Raw genomic sequence first — 17,664 nt, 5'->3', positions numbered from 1 at the left:
TCTCTTATTCCAAAACACACTAACAATATAGCAGGCACACTCCCCCGTGTGCTCACACATATACTCACTTCAGTGAAGAAAGACACAACTTGACAGGTGGGGTAAAGTGGTGTGTAATACTGAAAGGACAGCATGGAGGGACTGTTTATTGGTTTTATGTAATGCAGGTAACTTGCATGAATGGAGAGAAAGAAAAGCAGGAAAAAGAAGGGGCTGTGTCAAAAATGACATACTAGCTTGTTGGATACCACATACTGAATGAGTGAATACTCAGTGAATATTCCTACTCAGTATGTCAGTAGTCATTACTAAATATGCAAACTGTAATTGAGCATACTAGTACAGAATAGTATTTGTTTAGACTGCACTATACTTTCATCACACTTCTGAATAACGGCAATAAACATACCTTTCCTCTCCTGCCTTTCAAAAATAAAAGAATAAATTAGTAAATGTAGTACACATCCGGGCACTGCTCGCATACACAATACATGTGTATTGTGTACTGTGTAGCACTACATACTTATTTCACACCATAGTATTAGCCTGGGTAGTTCACGGGTTTGGAAACAGCCAGGGTATTTCTGATTGGCCTTGAAGTACTAAGGAGCTACACCAATGTAAATAAAATGCATGCACAGCCGGCTACTACCTACACTGTGTTTGGCAGCCATCTCCTGGCCCTGTTCACTGGTGATCTTCCTCAGATGGACCAGATCCACTTTGTTAGCAACCAGCACCATAGGGAAGGCCTCTCTGAGAAATAAAACACATATATTACACACACACGCATACGTTTCTTCTACCACTAAAGAACTAAAGATTAAATTTTCTGTCAGTTTGCATTGGTTATAACGGAGTATTAGCTGTCCTTTAGTCTCAACACTGTTTTCATGGTAATCCAACCCCATTGGCTACCAACACTAAATTGAGGTCTCCATGTGTAGGAAGGTACACATTACACATCAATTCTGACCCTTCCAATGTAAAACCCATGTAAGAATCGCAGTGGGTCTGACAAGTCTGGGTTGAGTCAGGCTGAATGGTTCACTTGAAAGGATGCTGTGACAACTTGAGTTTTCATAAGCATTAAGCCTATGTCTTTTAAACTGAGATGGAATATAAGTGTGCCCAGATGTTCAGTGGTGTGTCTTTTTAGCCCCATGTCTAAAAACACCATTTTGGTAGCTTTACTAGTACAATTTCTTCGACTGGTTAAGCTGGATCAAGGTGGTTACCCAACAATAAATATTTGTACATCACTTATTCATGGGTATGCCCACTCATCAGGCATATGTTGCGTAGTGACAAAATAAATCGACTCTTCTATCAGACCTCATTGTTTTTAGACTGATGGGAGAACAACTGAAAAGAAAAAGCTTGGCGGACTTCATACAACATTTAACGGTTTTAAAAACTGTGAGAAAACAAGGCTCAGAGAGGCAAGAGTCCATACGGATGAGTTTTCTCATAAAACAGAACACCCCCCCCCCTCCACAATGACCAATTGCCCTTAAAGTGTTTTTGATCTACTTCTTCATTTTCTGCCGAGATGAGCTTAGTTCAGCTTGGCTCGATTTAACCTCAAGGTCACTTTAGTTCAGTTTTAACTAAAAATAAAAATGTTGCTCCATTTCAGTTAACCTCAGATTCTGGGTCTGTTTGCACACAGCCTTTTAAAGCAGATTTGCTAATTCAAATAACCACGGCATGTTAAATAACCCAGCCATGCTACGAGACAATAAATACCTCCATTATGCGTAGAAGGTGGTGTTAGCAGATCAACATCTCATTTGTATGCATATGGAGCCACATGAGATCTTGATAATTATAATTATACTTTATATAAGCCTGGCAGAACCTGAATGGGCCCCAACTGAGTTTGAGTTTCACTGAATCTCTCTTCACTGCTCCAGCTCAGATTCAAAAACATAGGTGAACAATACTGTTTTGAGTGAGCAAATTGGGATTTAGTCAGCAATTTAAGATGGTAAGAAGCTTTCAATTTCAGCTTTGCTCAGGTTGGGAGAAATTGTTTTTCTTTTTCAAGCTCCTGATCTATGATCAGCCCATTCATGCTCTTCACAAGGTGTTAGGGGCAAAACTGTTCCTGTAACACATCATGATTCTGATAATAGATTGTTTTAAAGTACAACCTTCACATTTTAATTTGGATAACTAGACTGGGGATTGGAAAGGATAACAAGATAGACTATTTCAGACAACAGTAGAGCAAGACATGCAATTAATTTTCATAACTTATTGTTTGCATATCTTTGTATCCATACTTCCAGCAACTTGGTGGTACATGGGCCTTGTCAGTTTTTAAGTTGACTGGATGGTGTAACATAAGGGGAAAATGGTATGAAATGTTTAAATCCGTACCCTAAAAGCTCCTTTGGCCAGCAAGGGAAAAATACTGAGCAGATGGAAATTTAGTGAGTTCCTTCTGCAAGCCATGTAGTGCACGCTACAGAGCCAAGATATTTTTGACTATTTTTTTTAAAAAAGTGATGCATAGGCAGCTCTCCATATGGAGATGATGACTCATCTCAAAGATTCACACGGGAAAGCTGCTGTTGTACTCACTTGTAACGCACATCGATATCGAAAGAGCCTCACGGCAAGATAAGATTATTCAAATTGTGAACAAGTAATAAATTCAAATCAAATAATGAGATTAACGATGACTCGATTATAATGAAATCATAGCCTGAATCATAAATAAATGGAATAGCTCAGCTCCTGGGAGTTCCCATCCCTAATGTGACTGGCTCTGCAGAGGCGGTCCTACCTGTCTTTGACCCGCAGAATGAGCTGATGGAATCTGTCGACGTGTTCAAAGCTGGCTTTGTCCGTCACAGAGAAGACGATGAGGAAGCCGTCTCCTGTCCTCATGTACTGCTCCCTCATGGCACTGAACTCCTCCTGCCCGGCCGTGTCCAACACTGAGGAGAGGGAGGGAGACACACACACACACACACACACACACACACACACACACACACACACACACACACACACACACACACACACACACACACACACACATGTTCACCATCTCAGAGCCGCTATGTGTGATACCGCTGCTTTCCCACAGCACAATATGACTAGTAAATATCAGCAGGGGTTGCTGAGGGGTGGTGATTGGAACAATGTAAACAACCACCATCCCCCACTCCCCCCAATACACACACACACACACACACACACACACACAGCTTCTGCATTCCTAAACGCAGGATCCCAGCGAGCCGAGCATTTCTGTTATCCTTTGAAAGTCTTCCCGAGGAGGCACCAAACCACACGTCTAATTTTGAATTGCAGTAATTGTTATTTGCAGTCGCTGAATGATCGAGGTTAGTTTTAAGGTAGCAACTAAAGCCAGTGAAATGTAATGATAACTGCAGTGATGTGCAACTTAAAAAGCAGCTGACTTTGCATCAGTCAGTGCTGTGATACCTCCATTCCAAAACTGAACACACGGATGTTACTGAGAGGCAATTTGGATGAAAGCATCCACAACATTGTGTTCGGTCTTGTATTATGGTATTGTAAATGGCACCAACAAAATCAGATCACTTTCACCCATGTTCCTCAGCCAGATACATATCCCATATGCAGCCATGTGAATAGAGTCTGTATGCTGAAGCTGAACTGCATGTGCATTTTTTGGCCACCCTCCATAGTTACAGGTTGGCAGGATTAGCCGGCATGCGTCGCCACTGTATTTTGTTTTTCACTGACCAATGACTGTTATGACCTCCGTGAAACTGTGGTCCAATCATTTTAGTGAAAACCTCTTGAGAAATGTGGGGCACTGGTAGGGATGCGGTTCTGGCAGAAATTTACTTTGTTTATGGCAAAAATCAACGTAATGCGGATGGGAGTCATCGGAAAGACAGAAAAGTCACAGATTTAATAGAGAGACGGTCCTATTGAAGCTGAAGCACTGGACAGTGTGCACATTATCCTGGAAAAAAAGGCTCATTTGTTAAGGATGAGCCATTGAATTTTGACCCTACTAACAGTTGGTTGTTATTGGACTGTAACTACTCTGAAAGGAGAAAGAGACAGAATGCCTGGCCTGTTACGTGTTGATGAGAAGCACAATAAACCACACACACACACACACAGTACGCCACCACTTTCTAAGTGTTTCTGTCCAATGGAGTGTCACATCGACTTGGATTTTGTGTTAATTTCTTGTGGCTACAATGCCCACTTGTTACAGTGGAGAATATTTACTGGACTTTGCTTGGATGACCCCGCTATTTCTCACATACACACACACACACACACACACACACACACACTTACCATCGAGTATAGCCCATTGTCCATCTATCTCTGTGTGTTTCAGATAGGAGTCTTCTATGGTGGGGTCGTAGTCTGGCACAAAGATCTTTTGGAAGAATTGGATGGTGAGGGCACTCTTCCCCACACCGCCATCCCCCACCACCACCAGCTTGTAAGTCGGCAGGTTGTCACTCGGCACTGCGCTGGTCGCCATGGCTACCACGCCAGCGGTGGGAAGAGGTGGGAAGTAGGCTAGTAGGTGGCTTTAAATATGCACCTGTGTGGGTAGAGGAAGAGAGAGAGAGAGAGAGAGAGAGAGAGAGAGAGAGAGAGAGAGAGAGAGAGAGAGAGAGAGAGAGAGAGAGAGAGAGAGAGAGAGAGAGAGAGAGAGAGAGAGAGAGAGAGAGAGAGAGGTGTTAAGGTTGTTGCTGCCGCTGCAGCTTATCTGTACCCATGGAGACCAAACCACAGCAAGAGTTGTGGATCAGAGTGAGGGAGACAGACAGAGGAAAATGGAGAGAAAGTGGGGGGGGGGGTGAGGCATACAGACTGAAAGGCAGGGAGAAATTACTCCTCCCAAAGCACCTCTGGATTAAGGTGTTACAGGCGTCTAATGAAAAACTGATGGGAGCAGTGAAAGTGTAACCAACTGCTACCCAACAGGCCTAATACAAGAAATTAATCTGAAGTTTCATTCACATTATATTTGTTCTCATGAGAAGTGGATAAGAGAAGTCAAATTTGCCTGTCTTAACCACCCTGATTTGATCTCAAACATGTGCCTTGAATGTGGAATGACATTGAGGCGCGAGTGTATTTTTTATATTCTGTCATATAAAAACTAGTCTTTCTCTGTGTTAGGCAAGTGATTTATGGACTATCACCCTTTTAAAAACATGGCTAAGTAACTGGACTCCTGCATATTTTTCCAATATGCACAATATGCATGAATACGGATATGCAAGTCCGTACTAGCAGACTGTCCAAGACACTCTTTGGAACTGTGAATATGAATGGTTTGGATGACTCTAAGCTCCTATACCTATTTGGTAGATCACCTGGACAATAAACTTGACTGAACTGTTAACACAGAGGCTCCATACAAGACATCAGAGTAGGCTGTGCTCCTGTTGGAGGCTTAGTCATTTGATGAATGTTAGCAAAATGCTATACAAACGTTATATGAGTCTGTAGTGGCTAGTGCAATTTTTCTGGCTGTTGTTAGTTTGGGGTGGGGAGGTGATTGGCAAATTCAACATGGCTGAGCGAGCTAATCTGGAGTTCAGTCACTGGATTTAGCGGAGACACGCTGGAGTAAGTGATGAAGAATAGGATGATAGCCAAGCCACTGGCTATCATGGGGAACACCTCCTACCAAGCAAGACTACAATTCACCAAATACAGTGTGGGAGGAGACCAAAATGAACATGGGAAGAACAAACTCCACACAGAAGCAATTGGACCCCAGACCCTCCTACTTTATGGCAACAATACCAACAGCACCCATAGTGAAATCCAGGCTCATGACTCCGGCATGGCTGGTGTTGGGGGTGGGCCAGACCGGGCTCTGTTCGCTCATTTGAACTTCTTGCCCACTGACAGTGGCCCCGTCCTCACATATAAACCTATTTGTGATTGATGTCATTTTTTTTATCTGTCACAGAGTTGCATCATTTGACTCCAGTTTTGAATTAAAATGGCGGGTGGAATTAGCTAACGGTGTAAGAATGGAAGAAGGCTAGACTGCTGCTTCATCAATACAATCGTAATTGGTCTAACAAAATGAACTTCAGAAATTAGTTTTTTAAAAAAAAACAAAAAAAAAATCTCAAACCAGCACATCAGCGTTCTCGGTCTCCATGCCACCAGTGCTGCCGCCAGCCTGTGAACTCTCCACCTCTCTTGACGCGACAACATCGCTGGTGCCACAACCAGAAACATCGGCCTCCTCAAGCTCAACTTCAACAACAGCTGCTCACTCCTGCTGCTAACTGGATCAGACCACAGCAAGCACCCCCACAGTGATCAGTAGCCCTGGATGACCTCGGTGATAATATGCCCAACCAGGTGAAACTGGACACGTTTCCAGCTCGAATGATTTCAGAGAAGAAACAGACCACAATAGACCCTGGCTGGAATATTCAAAGCTGACACAGCCTTTTGTTTTCTGTGCCGCAAATTTCACGGGGGGTTGCTGAAGCCTATTATATTTATCCTACACACACACATATACATACATACATACATACATACATACATACATACATACATACATGCTTGTCTCCAATGTCTTGTTATTCCATTTATTTTTTTTGGTGTTTTTTTCTTTTCTCTCTCTTTTTTTGTATGAGTGATGTCTGCAAGTGCTTTTTGCTGCTGTGTGCCTGCATCAAACTCCTCGTGTGCATAGACACACTTGGCCAGTAAAGTTGATTCTAATCATTATTAATGATCATTATTATTATAACAAAAAAATAGTAATAATAACATATAATTATAAAATTATTTTCATTAATGAAAACAAAGTGCTGTGTGGTGCCGCTGTGTGCATGCAGTGGTGCTGCTGTTGCTGTTTTGCAGTTGCTGGAGTGATTTTCTGCCCCCTCGCAAAAATCTAATGCCCATCCTATTGATTTGCTCTAGCGCTGGATCTGGACTCCGGCCTGTCTACTCTTTGTATCCCCACAGGACCCGCAGAGAGAAACAATGATTTAAAACATATAGGTCAATGCAGTTTGTAATTATGGCTTTCTGACAGCGTAAATACAGTCTATATTTCAACAGCATAAGCGTTTAGAAGTAGAAGTCCCAGCCCTCAACTAAAATGGAGGGTTTCCCAGAAAACAAGCACAAAACCGTCCAGACCCACGGCGCGCCCAAGTGTGATGTTGATCAGAGGAACAGTTGTTGAGAAAATCGAAGGACAGACAAACAGTCCTTCCATTTTAGTGAGATTATTATTATCCTGGGGAATTCTAACATGTATACCAAAGACGAGCGCGGGTCCTCTCGGGTCGTCCATGAGTTGAGTGAGTGAACACAATTTGCGACGCATAGCCCACGGCAGCAGTACTGTGGCACCGTGTGGGGGGGGGGGGGGACAAACATAAAGTCAAACTTTCAGTGACACTAATCATTTCCGTTTGAACGTCTGATAATGATTTTAATACTTTTTCACTTAGAATTGAGTGGGAAGAAAAACAAACTGTTCTTGATTCTTCTTTTTTTCTTGTTTGTTTCTGCCCAGTCGTGAGGGCTTCGAGAGCTACAGTGTGGTCATCGAATGGCTTTAGGACCGTGACTAAGAGGCTTTGTTCTGTGTGTCAGCAAGCCTCGTCTCTGCTGCATGGGATCTCCTGCTGCTAGGGCAAAAGGCTGTAGCTCACAACACAGCTGGCCCCCTCGGAGGGAGAGAGAGGGAGGGAGGGAGGGAGAGAGGTACAGGATGAGAGAGATGATAGATGAAGAGCGCAAGATGGAGACAGAAGTAGAAGGGAAGAAAGACAGTTTGCCTCGAGTCCAGATCTTCGAGTCCGCCCACTCCACCAAGTTAACTGATTCTGATGATGTCGATGGAAATGGAGTGTAACGAGTTGACAATTCTGTCTGATATCAGGCAAGAAGCGAGGTGTAAAGAAGAGAAAAAGACATGGGTGGAAGGAGGGAGGGAGCGAGAGAGAAGATAAAATAGATAGTTGGAGTCGGAGACAGAGGGAAAAGGGAGGGGTGGGGTGACAGGATGGTGCTGAGTTAATTCAAAGACATGATGGCAGAGTTCCACTAAACGTGTTTGAGGTTTTAGTGTTACGTCAGTGGACACATGGGTCACCATATCCTACCCTGTGTATCCAAACAAATAATAGTCAGACGGCTTTATCACTGAGGCTTGGGGGGCTTTTAACACAGCGAATGAGAACAACACTCTGGTACCACTCACCGTGTTCATGTGAACACATCTTACGGTTTGATCAATATGGAACGATTTTATATTGACATTTTATCACCCGCCTAATCATCGCCATTGTTGAAAAGAGGAGTTTAGGGGGGTGTTACTAATTAATAATACAAGTAACAAACATTTTGTTTGCCGGTTTGAAGGCACAAAAACCCCGTCAACTTACAGTGAAAGAAAAGGAAAAACACAAGACGGAGTTAGACTTTTCCACAACACATAGAAAGACGGCCCAATAGACACATTCACACTGTACCAGCACAAGCCACCCCCACAGCCCCCCATCAACACTATCACCACCCCATCAATCATTCATCCACCAGGAAACAGCTGTCAGCTGGGTAAAGACCGCCCCTTCCTCCCCAGCACAATAGAGGGAAGGAAGAAGCTTCCTTCCTTTTTACACTCAATCAGTAATTCACAGACGTACAGCCTACCACACAGCTGGGCAAAAGTGGCTGATAATGTATATCTTTGTGTGTGTGTGTGTGTGTGTTGTGTGTGTGTGTGTGTGAGATTAAAAACACCACAAGTTGCAACAGCAAAGACATCAGACATCAGCAGAGTCGACACAGCCGCCATGTGTAGGTCGGCTCCTCTCTCTCTCACTCTCGCGCTCTCTCTCTCTTTGGTGTGATCTCTCTCTCTCTCTCTGTCTGTGGTGTGATGTTGTGTGGGTGCAATCGGGGTATTACTCAGCCTCTAGTCAGGCGATCTTGTATGTGAGACAGGTGCAACTGCACCACCCCACCACAATGTTTCAAAGCCAAAACACTCCAGGTGCAATTAAACAGCATCTTCGATAAGGAGAAGAAAGTGCTGTTCACCTCACACTATCACACTACAGGACAGCGTTCCATTTCAAGTCGTAAATATCAAACACGTTTGACATCGTCTGAATAGCAGTGACTGGCTTCCAATTAGAACTTGAAGTTTAAAGGGATACTTTCACCGTGTCCTGCTTACATAGAGTCAGTTCCTTATCCGATGCAAGGGTTTAAGGGCAGGGTGTCGTTTTGCCGTAAAGCACCCTTGGGCCAAATTTGTAATTTGTTTTTATTTGTATACAAAATACAAATGAAATTGACTCGATCAATTCATGTATACAAAGAAAGTTGAGTCAGTTCATCTGGACGCAACATTTATTGACAGAAACGTTTCGTCACTCATCTAAGTGACCTCTTCAGTCTCAACTGACTGCAGGTATCCCCACCCTTATAAACAATACAGTGGCATAACGACCGAAACCAACGATCAGTTTCATATGCAAATACTGTGACCATTAACTAGAGTTTCAATGGCCATGTGTACTACTCACAAAGGATTTGGGAATAGTTGCAATCACAGCATTGTAAGATGGTGACAGATGTACTCTTAGCCCCCCCCCCCATTTCAGGGATGGTTGTTCCCTCTTCATATAGATTCACTCTTTACTGTCGCCATCTTACAGTGGTGTGGTTGCAATTATTCCCAAATCCTCTGTGAATAGTACACATGGCCATTGAAAATCTAGTTAATGGTCACAGCAATTTGCATATGAGACTGATAGTTGTTTTAAGTCGTTATGCCACTATATTGTTTATAAGGGTGGGGATACCTGCAGCCAGTTGAGACTGAGGAGGTCACTTAGTTGAGTGATGAAACGTATCTGTCAATAAACGTTGTATCCAGATGAACTGATTCAACTTTCTTTGATTTTCTTACCTGGATTATTGAGCATGCATAAAGACAACTCATGGATACCTTTTTAACTCTGTTTGTACAGTTTGAAGTCACGCTGGATAGTGAGTTTAGCTTAGCTCACTTGTTTTATCTAATGGGATCATCAGCAGTGACTCTCAAAAGAGGAGAAATGCATATTGTGCAAAGCCAATCGATGATACTTTTTATTCATTAGCCTAACGTTAACAATTTTTATAACCAACCTTTTCGTAAGTACATGCCAAATCCTAAAAATTAGATTCTAGTTTTTAACTATTTTTCTGTAATACCATTTCATGTCTTCTTCCACAGAAGACATGAAAGGGTAAAACAGCGTTGGATCCAAACATATAGAATTGTCATCAGATACTTTCACTGTAAGTAATACTGTCATCAATCCACAAAGTAAACAAGTGAATTGTAGCATTTTCATCATTTATCACAAATAAAGAACAGGAAGCACCTGGAAGGTTTTTTTCATAAGTTTGAGATAACATCAGCGACTTGGCTAGACTTCCGATCAACCTTACACAAAGTTTTCAAAAAGCTTATCACAACAATCTCTTGAAACATTGGCATCTTATTGCTCTGTATTCTTGTCTTCTCGATTCTTCATGTGGTACTATAATGGAAGGAATCTCTTGTCTGTGTGTGTGTATGTATGTCTATATGCCCTTCAATTTCTCAACAACAGTTCGATTTGACTACACACTTGTATTGCTGAGGATCCAAGGAAGTCCAATGTTGAGTGTGAAGTCATTCGGATGACTTCACACTCAGTTAGTTAGCTTGCTCAACTGTCTGAGCAAGCTAATTAGGCTGTTAGCCAAGCGTGACGTGACGACATCATGTGCGTGAGAGATGTGATGATGTCACGGGTATAAATACCACAGCTCGACAATTTCCACACTTACATTACAAATTTCCACAGCGGATGCAGGTTGAATGGGCACTGCACTAGTTGTGATAAAAATGGACAAGTCGTTCACTAGTTTACCGTTGCAAATGTTGACATGATGGTGAATACAGCTGACTACAATGCTGATGCTCAGTTTGCAATGGTTTACAGTCTGCCACTGTGTACACAGGCCCAGTTGGGTGGCTAACAGTTAACTGTCTGGCCGGATGGCAAATAGGAATGCTCATGAGTTGTGTAATAATGCATAAAAAGTAAATTAAATAAAGAGAAAAACACAGAAAATTATAAGACATGCCTGCTTGTGGACTACCACAGTGGGGCTGTTTATTTATTTAGTTTATTCATTTATTTGGTTGTTTACATGACTGTTTCTAAAGTTGGATTAATTCCTTCATCACCATGAGCGGGTTATCCAGTTACATGTAAACATGCTCAATGTATGCCCTGGGTTTCTGAGAACTCGGGTTATTACCGACTATGTTAACCCTTTAATCGAAATATCTCTTTTAACCCATTATCTCCAGTAACACGGCTATCTGTTTCCATGTCGATGTACTCAGTCAGTGCCCCTTATGAACAATCACCATAGGTGCAACCTTCAGGAGGTCGTGAGGAAGGGGGTATCCTTCGACCTACCACCCCCCAAAAAGAACTAAAGCCCAAATAAAGCCAATTCACTTCAACACACAACTCACAACTAACACTTACCATGGGCACATAGCAAGCACATAGTGACTAAACACTAAATGAAAAGTTTACTAATGACTCATCATATCAAATGGTGATAGGTAGCGGAGACATTGGAAGCCATTGGCCATAATAAATAGTGTATTGGTAGCCTTTAGTAGTAGGCTGAAAGCCACTTTTGGGGGAAAAAGATCAACACCCCTCCCCCCCGCCCCTATCCGATAGGCTGGCTACTACCCTTGTCAGTGCCCCGAGAAAGGAAATGGGGATTCCACAGAAGAGCCAAACAGCACTAGTTGGGACTAACATGTTTTTTTTATGTCAGTCAATTTTCTTCAACTCTAAGCATTTAATTTCCAAAATTGGTTGATTCATCAGCTCTGGCATAGGTTCTTGTTACACACAAAAACATATCTTCTGTTCTGGCTTCCAATTGGTTTTATGTTAGTTATAAGTCCACTTGGCTCTGCTGTAGAAAAGTGGCTGGTCACTGCCCTAGGAAAGCTACAGGGTCTTCCTCCTTCACACGGAAACAAAGCAATGACAAGGCTCATGTAACAGGAACATTGAGGAACACACCCCAGCTTGTACTTACTGCCTATAAACATTTATCCATTGCTTAAACAATGTGTTACACACACACACACACACACACACACACACAGAGTTTGTCAAGTTCAAACCGTAATGTATCTCTAGGCCGCTGTCAGGCGAAAACCTTCTAACATGCTTTTTCTCGCCTTCAGGAGAAAAAAAAAACTAACATGGGCGGTTATCTACAACCTAAGTTACATAATCGCTGGGCACATTACACCCATTTCCTAACACTGGTGAGTTTTCATCTTATTGTCAACCTACAAAGGCTTTTCTATACTGCTGAAAAGTATTTGGTCTGGACTTTTCGGCGGCACAAGACTTTTGTGCGCCAAGACAAGCAGAGAGCTGTTTGTCAGCTAGACCGTAAAAGTCAAAGTCACCATGTGCTAGGGGAGTCCTAGTCATTCTAGTGTGCCGGGGCAAACACAATGTTCTCCGGGGTTGTGGGTGCTGTGTTTTCGGCCTGCCTCATGGCCTCCGTGCAGCACTATTCTCTCATCATCATGGCCCAGATGACAATGCTGTTTATTGTGCCAGACGTTGTGTTCAGGATCCCCAATTGCAATAATTAATTTTAGGTCTTTAGAAACAAATTAATTTTGTCGCGCTTTTCATTCAGAACATCTCGGCTATCTTCTACACCCATACAGGAGGATGCATCTCATCCAGTGTTCAAAAATGTCACATTTTTCCCCACATAGCAATAGAACTAATTTGACTGACTTGCAACTTTACCTCATTAATTTAGTTGACTGGACGAGCTGGACATGAACTAATTTCCCAGCCTGTCAGCAGCAATTTCCAACCTTAAAATCCCTTCCAGCTGTGTACTTTGCAAACAACTTTTGAGTCCAAACCATTATTTGCCCCCTTTCCTTGCTCGATGTTGCCTCTTCATTGAAGTTTACAGGCCTTTATCCAGTTCCTTGACCCCGTCTGGCATGTCATAGGGAAATGAAGTACTGTAATATTGGGTAACAGTGAGAACAACAACAAAGCTATCATATTACCCATGGTTTTTACTACCATGGACGATGCTGAGGTCATGTCCTCAGTAATTTGTGTGAGCTTTACTACACGTCGTGGTCCCTGCTCTATTGAGTACATATTGAAACAGAGGAATGAGCTTAATAATAATAATAGTAATAATAATAAATTTTATTTGTGGGCACCTTTCAGAGCACTCAAGGACACCTTACAGAACACAGTTTAAAAAAAAAAGCTTAAGTGTAGAATTGTGGAAAATGTTTTTAAAAGGACATTTTTCTGGGAAAGGACCCTCTGGACCGATGGCCTAATGATTATAGGGTTACATGTATTTATTTACAAAAATTATATATTCCTATATGTTATCTATGTAATTTAAATGTTATGTTTTTATATGATATATATTTATTTTTACCCATTTAATATTTATCACAGTACATTTCACAGAAACGGTTTGACCTGTAGTCATTCCTTTTATATTCCTGAAGATTATTCCTGAAGATATATAGTATATAATTGTATAATAAAATTGTATAATTAATTAAATTATGTTAATATTAAGAATCATATATATATATATATATATATATATATATCAAGATTATTCCTGAGGATACAAGTATATTCCTGGAGATTTTTGTGTTGTTATTCTGCTGTGTTGTTATTCTGTGTAAGTACATTAAGAGCTACTAAACTGGAGTCAAATTCCTTGTATGTGTAAGCATACTTGCCCAACAAAGATGATTCTGATATCAATATGATCATTTCTCCCAACTACAGCACACAGTATAAAAACACTGTTTCAGTCTGTATATACAATTAACATCTAATTTTATGGTCCTAATTTCTTACACTATCCATGTGTGTGCGAGGTCAATTATTTTCAGATTCTCTTCTTTTTTTTCTTTTTTTTTTTTTTTGGAAATAAAGTAGCTTTCTGGATGAAAGCAACACAGCATTACAACCTGACAATTAATTAGACTTGCAGTAGATTGTATATTTTGATTAAATACATGTTCAGATCTCTTTAAATTTGTTATTAATGTGACCCAATACTGTAGGGCCACACCGAGAGGAAATATTGATGGATAAGTCTTCTACTGAAATTATCATACTGCTAGTACGTGCACATTTGAATGTAATCCCCCCTCTGACCACAATGGCAGAGTGGCGCTGTTTGTCCGGTCGCCACAGGAGGAACGGCTCTGTCTGTATGTCTGTCCTTCGATTTTCTCGACAACAGCTCATCTTAACAACTTCAGACTCAACACTGCATTTCCTTGGGTCTTCAGAAATACACCCGCCAAGTGTGAAGTCAAAATCGAAGGACAGACATACATGCAGAGATTCCTTCCACTATAGTACGACTTACTGCCTCAGGTTTTTAACCTTGCACTGGAGTTAAAAAAAAAAAAAAACATTACACAAAACCCATTTCAGAAGTTTCCCTGAAACTCACTTTGATTACTAGATGTGAACATAGCTTGTAACAAGTAACCATACTGTGAGCTGCATGATTCCCTAATGTCTTTTTCATAGCAACAAGCAGAACAAATTCAGTCAGGATCCAAAATAAGTCCAAAAGCGATTTGATAAAAATTTGGTTATTGTTAACCAACACTTTTTACTTGTCAGCATTATTATTTATCTAACTACAAAATTTGTTGTTTAAGATGAGCATCTAAAAAGGTTCTCCTTAAACGAAAGATACCGGATAAATGTGGATTCAATGAAAATGCACAAGACTAGAATGGCAGTGATGATTTCATCATTTGCTTGAGTAATTAGGGTCTGAGCACCGGAGTGCAAGGGCCCTATTGTTTCTCTAAGGACTCGTCTTCTTCCTCTTTTTCTTCAAGACTTGGCCATTTTTGAGATGGTTCCCATGGACGAAAACTCGTGAAATTTGGTACACACATCCGTGCTTGTGGGCGGCATAGTGGCACAGTGGTTAGCGCGGTCACCTCATCGCAAGAAGGTCCTGGGTTCGAGCCCCAGGGTAGTCCAACCTTGGAGGTCATCCCAGGTTGTCCTCTGTGGAGTTTGCATGTTCTCCCCCGTGTCTGCGTGGGTTTTCTCCAGGTGCTACACTTTCCTCCCACAGTCCAAAGACATGTAGGTCAGGTGAATCAGCCATACTAAATTGTCCCTAGGTATGAATGTGTGTGTGTGTGTGTGTGTGTGTGTGTGTGTGTGTGTGTGTGTGTGTGTGTGTGTGTGTGTGTGTGTGTGTGTGTGTGTGTGTGTGTGTGTGTGTGTGTGTGTGTGATAGTCTGGCGGCCTGTCCAGGGTGTCTCCCTGCCTGCTGCCCAATGACTACTGGGATAGGCTCCAGCATCCCCGCGACCCTGACAGCAGGACAAGCAGTTCGGATAATGGATGGATGGATCAGTGCTTGTGACAGTTAACAGGTCTGGCCAGGGACTCCAGAGTGCCCCCATATCATTGAGGCTTGTGCCTGGTGTATAGTTTCACCTACACACACCAAAATTGGTAGGTGTGTGGGTCTCCCCAAGACAAATACATTTGTAATGTATATTCTATAAGCCACATCAAACAGTGAGTTATTTTCGATTTTGTGCATTTTGACACACGTTGCATTTTGAAATACTTTTCCTAGACGGTTCATCGGATTCATGTCAGATGTGGTATACATGATGGTAAGATGTTGCTGGTTTCAAACTAAGAAGGGTTTTTTGTATCTTGCAATATGTGGAAATGGCGAAATGATGAATTTATGTCTTGTCAAGCAAATGGGGAATGTGTCATACATTTGCTTGATAAGGCTCAAACGTCACAGGTTATGGGTTATGACAGCTATGATGATATCCACATGCCCAGAGTGATTCTCTGAAATAACCCAGCCATTTGGCAACAGGAAACGGTAAGCTGTCTGAGCTTGATTGTATGTTGTCCCATATGCAGCAAACTTGACATGTATGCACGTTGTGTTGTCCACATTTGCTACACAGTGTAACTGCCCATCCCATACAGTGTAGCACCCGATTTGTTCTATGTATGTGCCATGTTGTTATTGTTGGCTTGTGCAGGCAGGCACAAAGTAAGCGTGGTTAAGGTTAGGGTTAGGTTGAGATTGAGGTTAGAACAAAATTGGGTTTCTGTTACGGATTGTGTAGTGACGTACAGCAACATCTGCTGATGTGTCGAATGGGGTCGCCATAGCAAAAGCCTGACGCCATCCCCAACAAGAAGTGAGAATAACTCATCAATGTTTCAATTGATTATCCTTAAACTTCATATGGTCACTGAAGGACCACTTCTTATCACACCTATGACATTCATGAAGCATAGTTATAGCGCCACCTATATTTTAAGAGGTAAAGTGCACTTCTAACGACTCCAACAGGTACTATGTGATTGACTTCAAATTTGATCTCCACAACGTATATGCATGCCTGATACTAAACTGGAAAGGTATATTTCATGTGTCAAACGAGGATGACGTGCCAGGCACATGATGACATACCAAAGAGGAAGTGGGAATAATTTTGCAACGCTTCGGTGCTTTGGCCAATCAGCCTCAATCTTTATATAGTTAATGAAGGACCATTCCTAGTCAAATTTGCTTGTTGTGTGCTGCAGTAATGCAGTATAGATGGGGTGTTATGTGCACCATGCTGGTTGATATATTTTGTTCTTATTTCTATTTCTTATTTATCTTTTATTTCTGTTTGTTTCTGTTTCTATTTTCTTATCTTGTCTCTTGTTAGTTTTTAGTTATTAGAGCGTGAGTGTCTGTAATAGAACTCAACTTCCCCTCAGGGATAAATAAAGTATTCTGATCTATGATACATAGGTAGTACTAGGGATGCACGATGTTGGAAAAAACTCAACATTGTGATATTTTTTTCCCTGCCATAGATATTGGGATATGAAAAAAAATACAGGGATTTTCACCAGATGACTTGAATAGCTCTATTTGGAAAGAATTAATCATTCCAGAATGATCCGGTAGATTTTGTAGTGGAGTTAATGGGAAATGGTGAAAAGTGAGTGGTGCCTTTTTTCGCAATTCCTACGGGAAGAAGAGGAGATGGAGCCAGACAGACGACGTGGAGCGACGGCCGAGAATATTCATGCCGTAATTGGCTCTGACGTCAACCGAATCTGCACGTATGGATCCGCCACCCACTCGAACGAATTATTTTCTACGATTTAGAGACCCGCACCTGATCACACATGATTCTCCTTTTCTTTTTTTTCCCTCTTGGCTCTTTTTTGCCTCCATAGCTGCTTAAGGCAAATGGACACCGCAATGGGAGTCTAGTCTGTTAATTCATGCCTGACAAAAAATGAAGCTTAAAATATGTTCACATTTTAGAGAATATAATTAATATATTTGTCATTAATGATGTATTATTTCAACACAACCGCAACCCATCTGCTATTAATCAGAAAGTCATTTTTTATGACTCGGCCTGCCCGATCGATATAACTGCGATCCGCGCATCACCAGCCAAGAAGCGGACGACGAACACGTCAATGGGTCGTTGTTGTCCAA

The 17,664-nt window shown here is 41.7% G+C and overlaps 1 protein-coding gene across 3 annotated transcripts in view; it reads right to left on the bottom strand.

Annotated features, from left to right (window-relative positions):
* mrasa (muscle RAS oncogene homolog a) overlaps window positions 1–17,664 on the bottom strand; it is a 41,790-nt gene that overhangs the window by 11,203 nt on the left and 12,923 nt on the right. For all 3 annotated transcript variants that reach the window (XM_056289203.1, XM_056289204.1, XM_056289202.1), the window contains 3 exons: window positions 4,321–4,576; window positions 2,795–2,948; window positions 657–756 (listed from right to left, as the gene is read on the bottom strand). In XM_056289203.1, coding sequence (XP_056145178.1) covers window positions 657–756; window positions 2,795–2,948; window positions 4,321–4,513 — 447 coding nt within the window. In that variant the 5' untranslated portion in view covers window positions 4,514–4,576. The remainder of the gene's footprint in view (window positions 1–656; window positions 757–2,794; window positions 2,949–4,320; window positions 4,577–17,664) is intronic.

The sequence above is a fragment of the Lampris incognitus genome, chromosome 11 (genome assembly GCF_029633865.1).
Source record: "Lampris incognitus isolate fLamInc1 chromosome 11, fLamInc1.hap2, whole genome shotgun sequence".
NCBI classification, from domain to species: Eukaryota; Metazoa; Chordata; class Actinopteri; order Lampriformes; family Lampridae; genus Lampris; species Lampris incognitus.
Note: the sequence above shows the minus strand (reverse complement) of the source record. Positions and strands in the feature narration are given on the sequence as shown.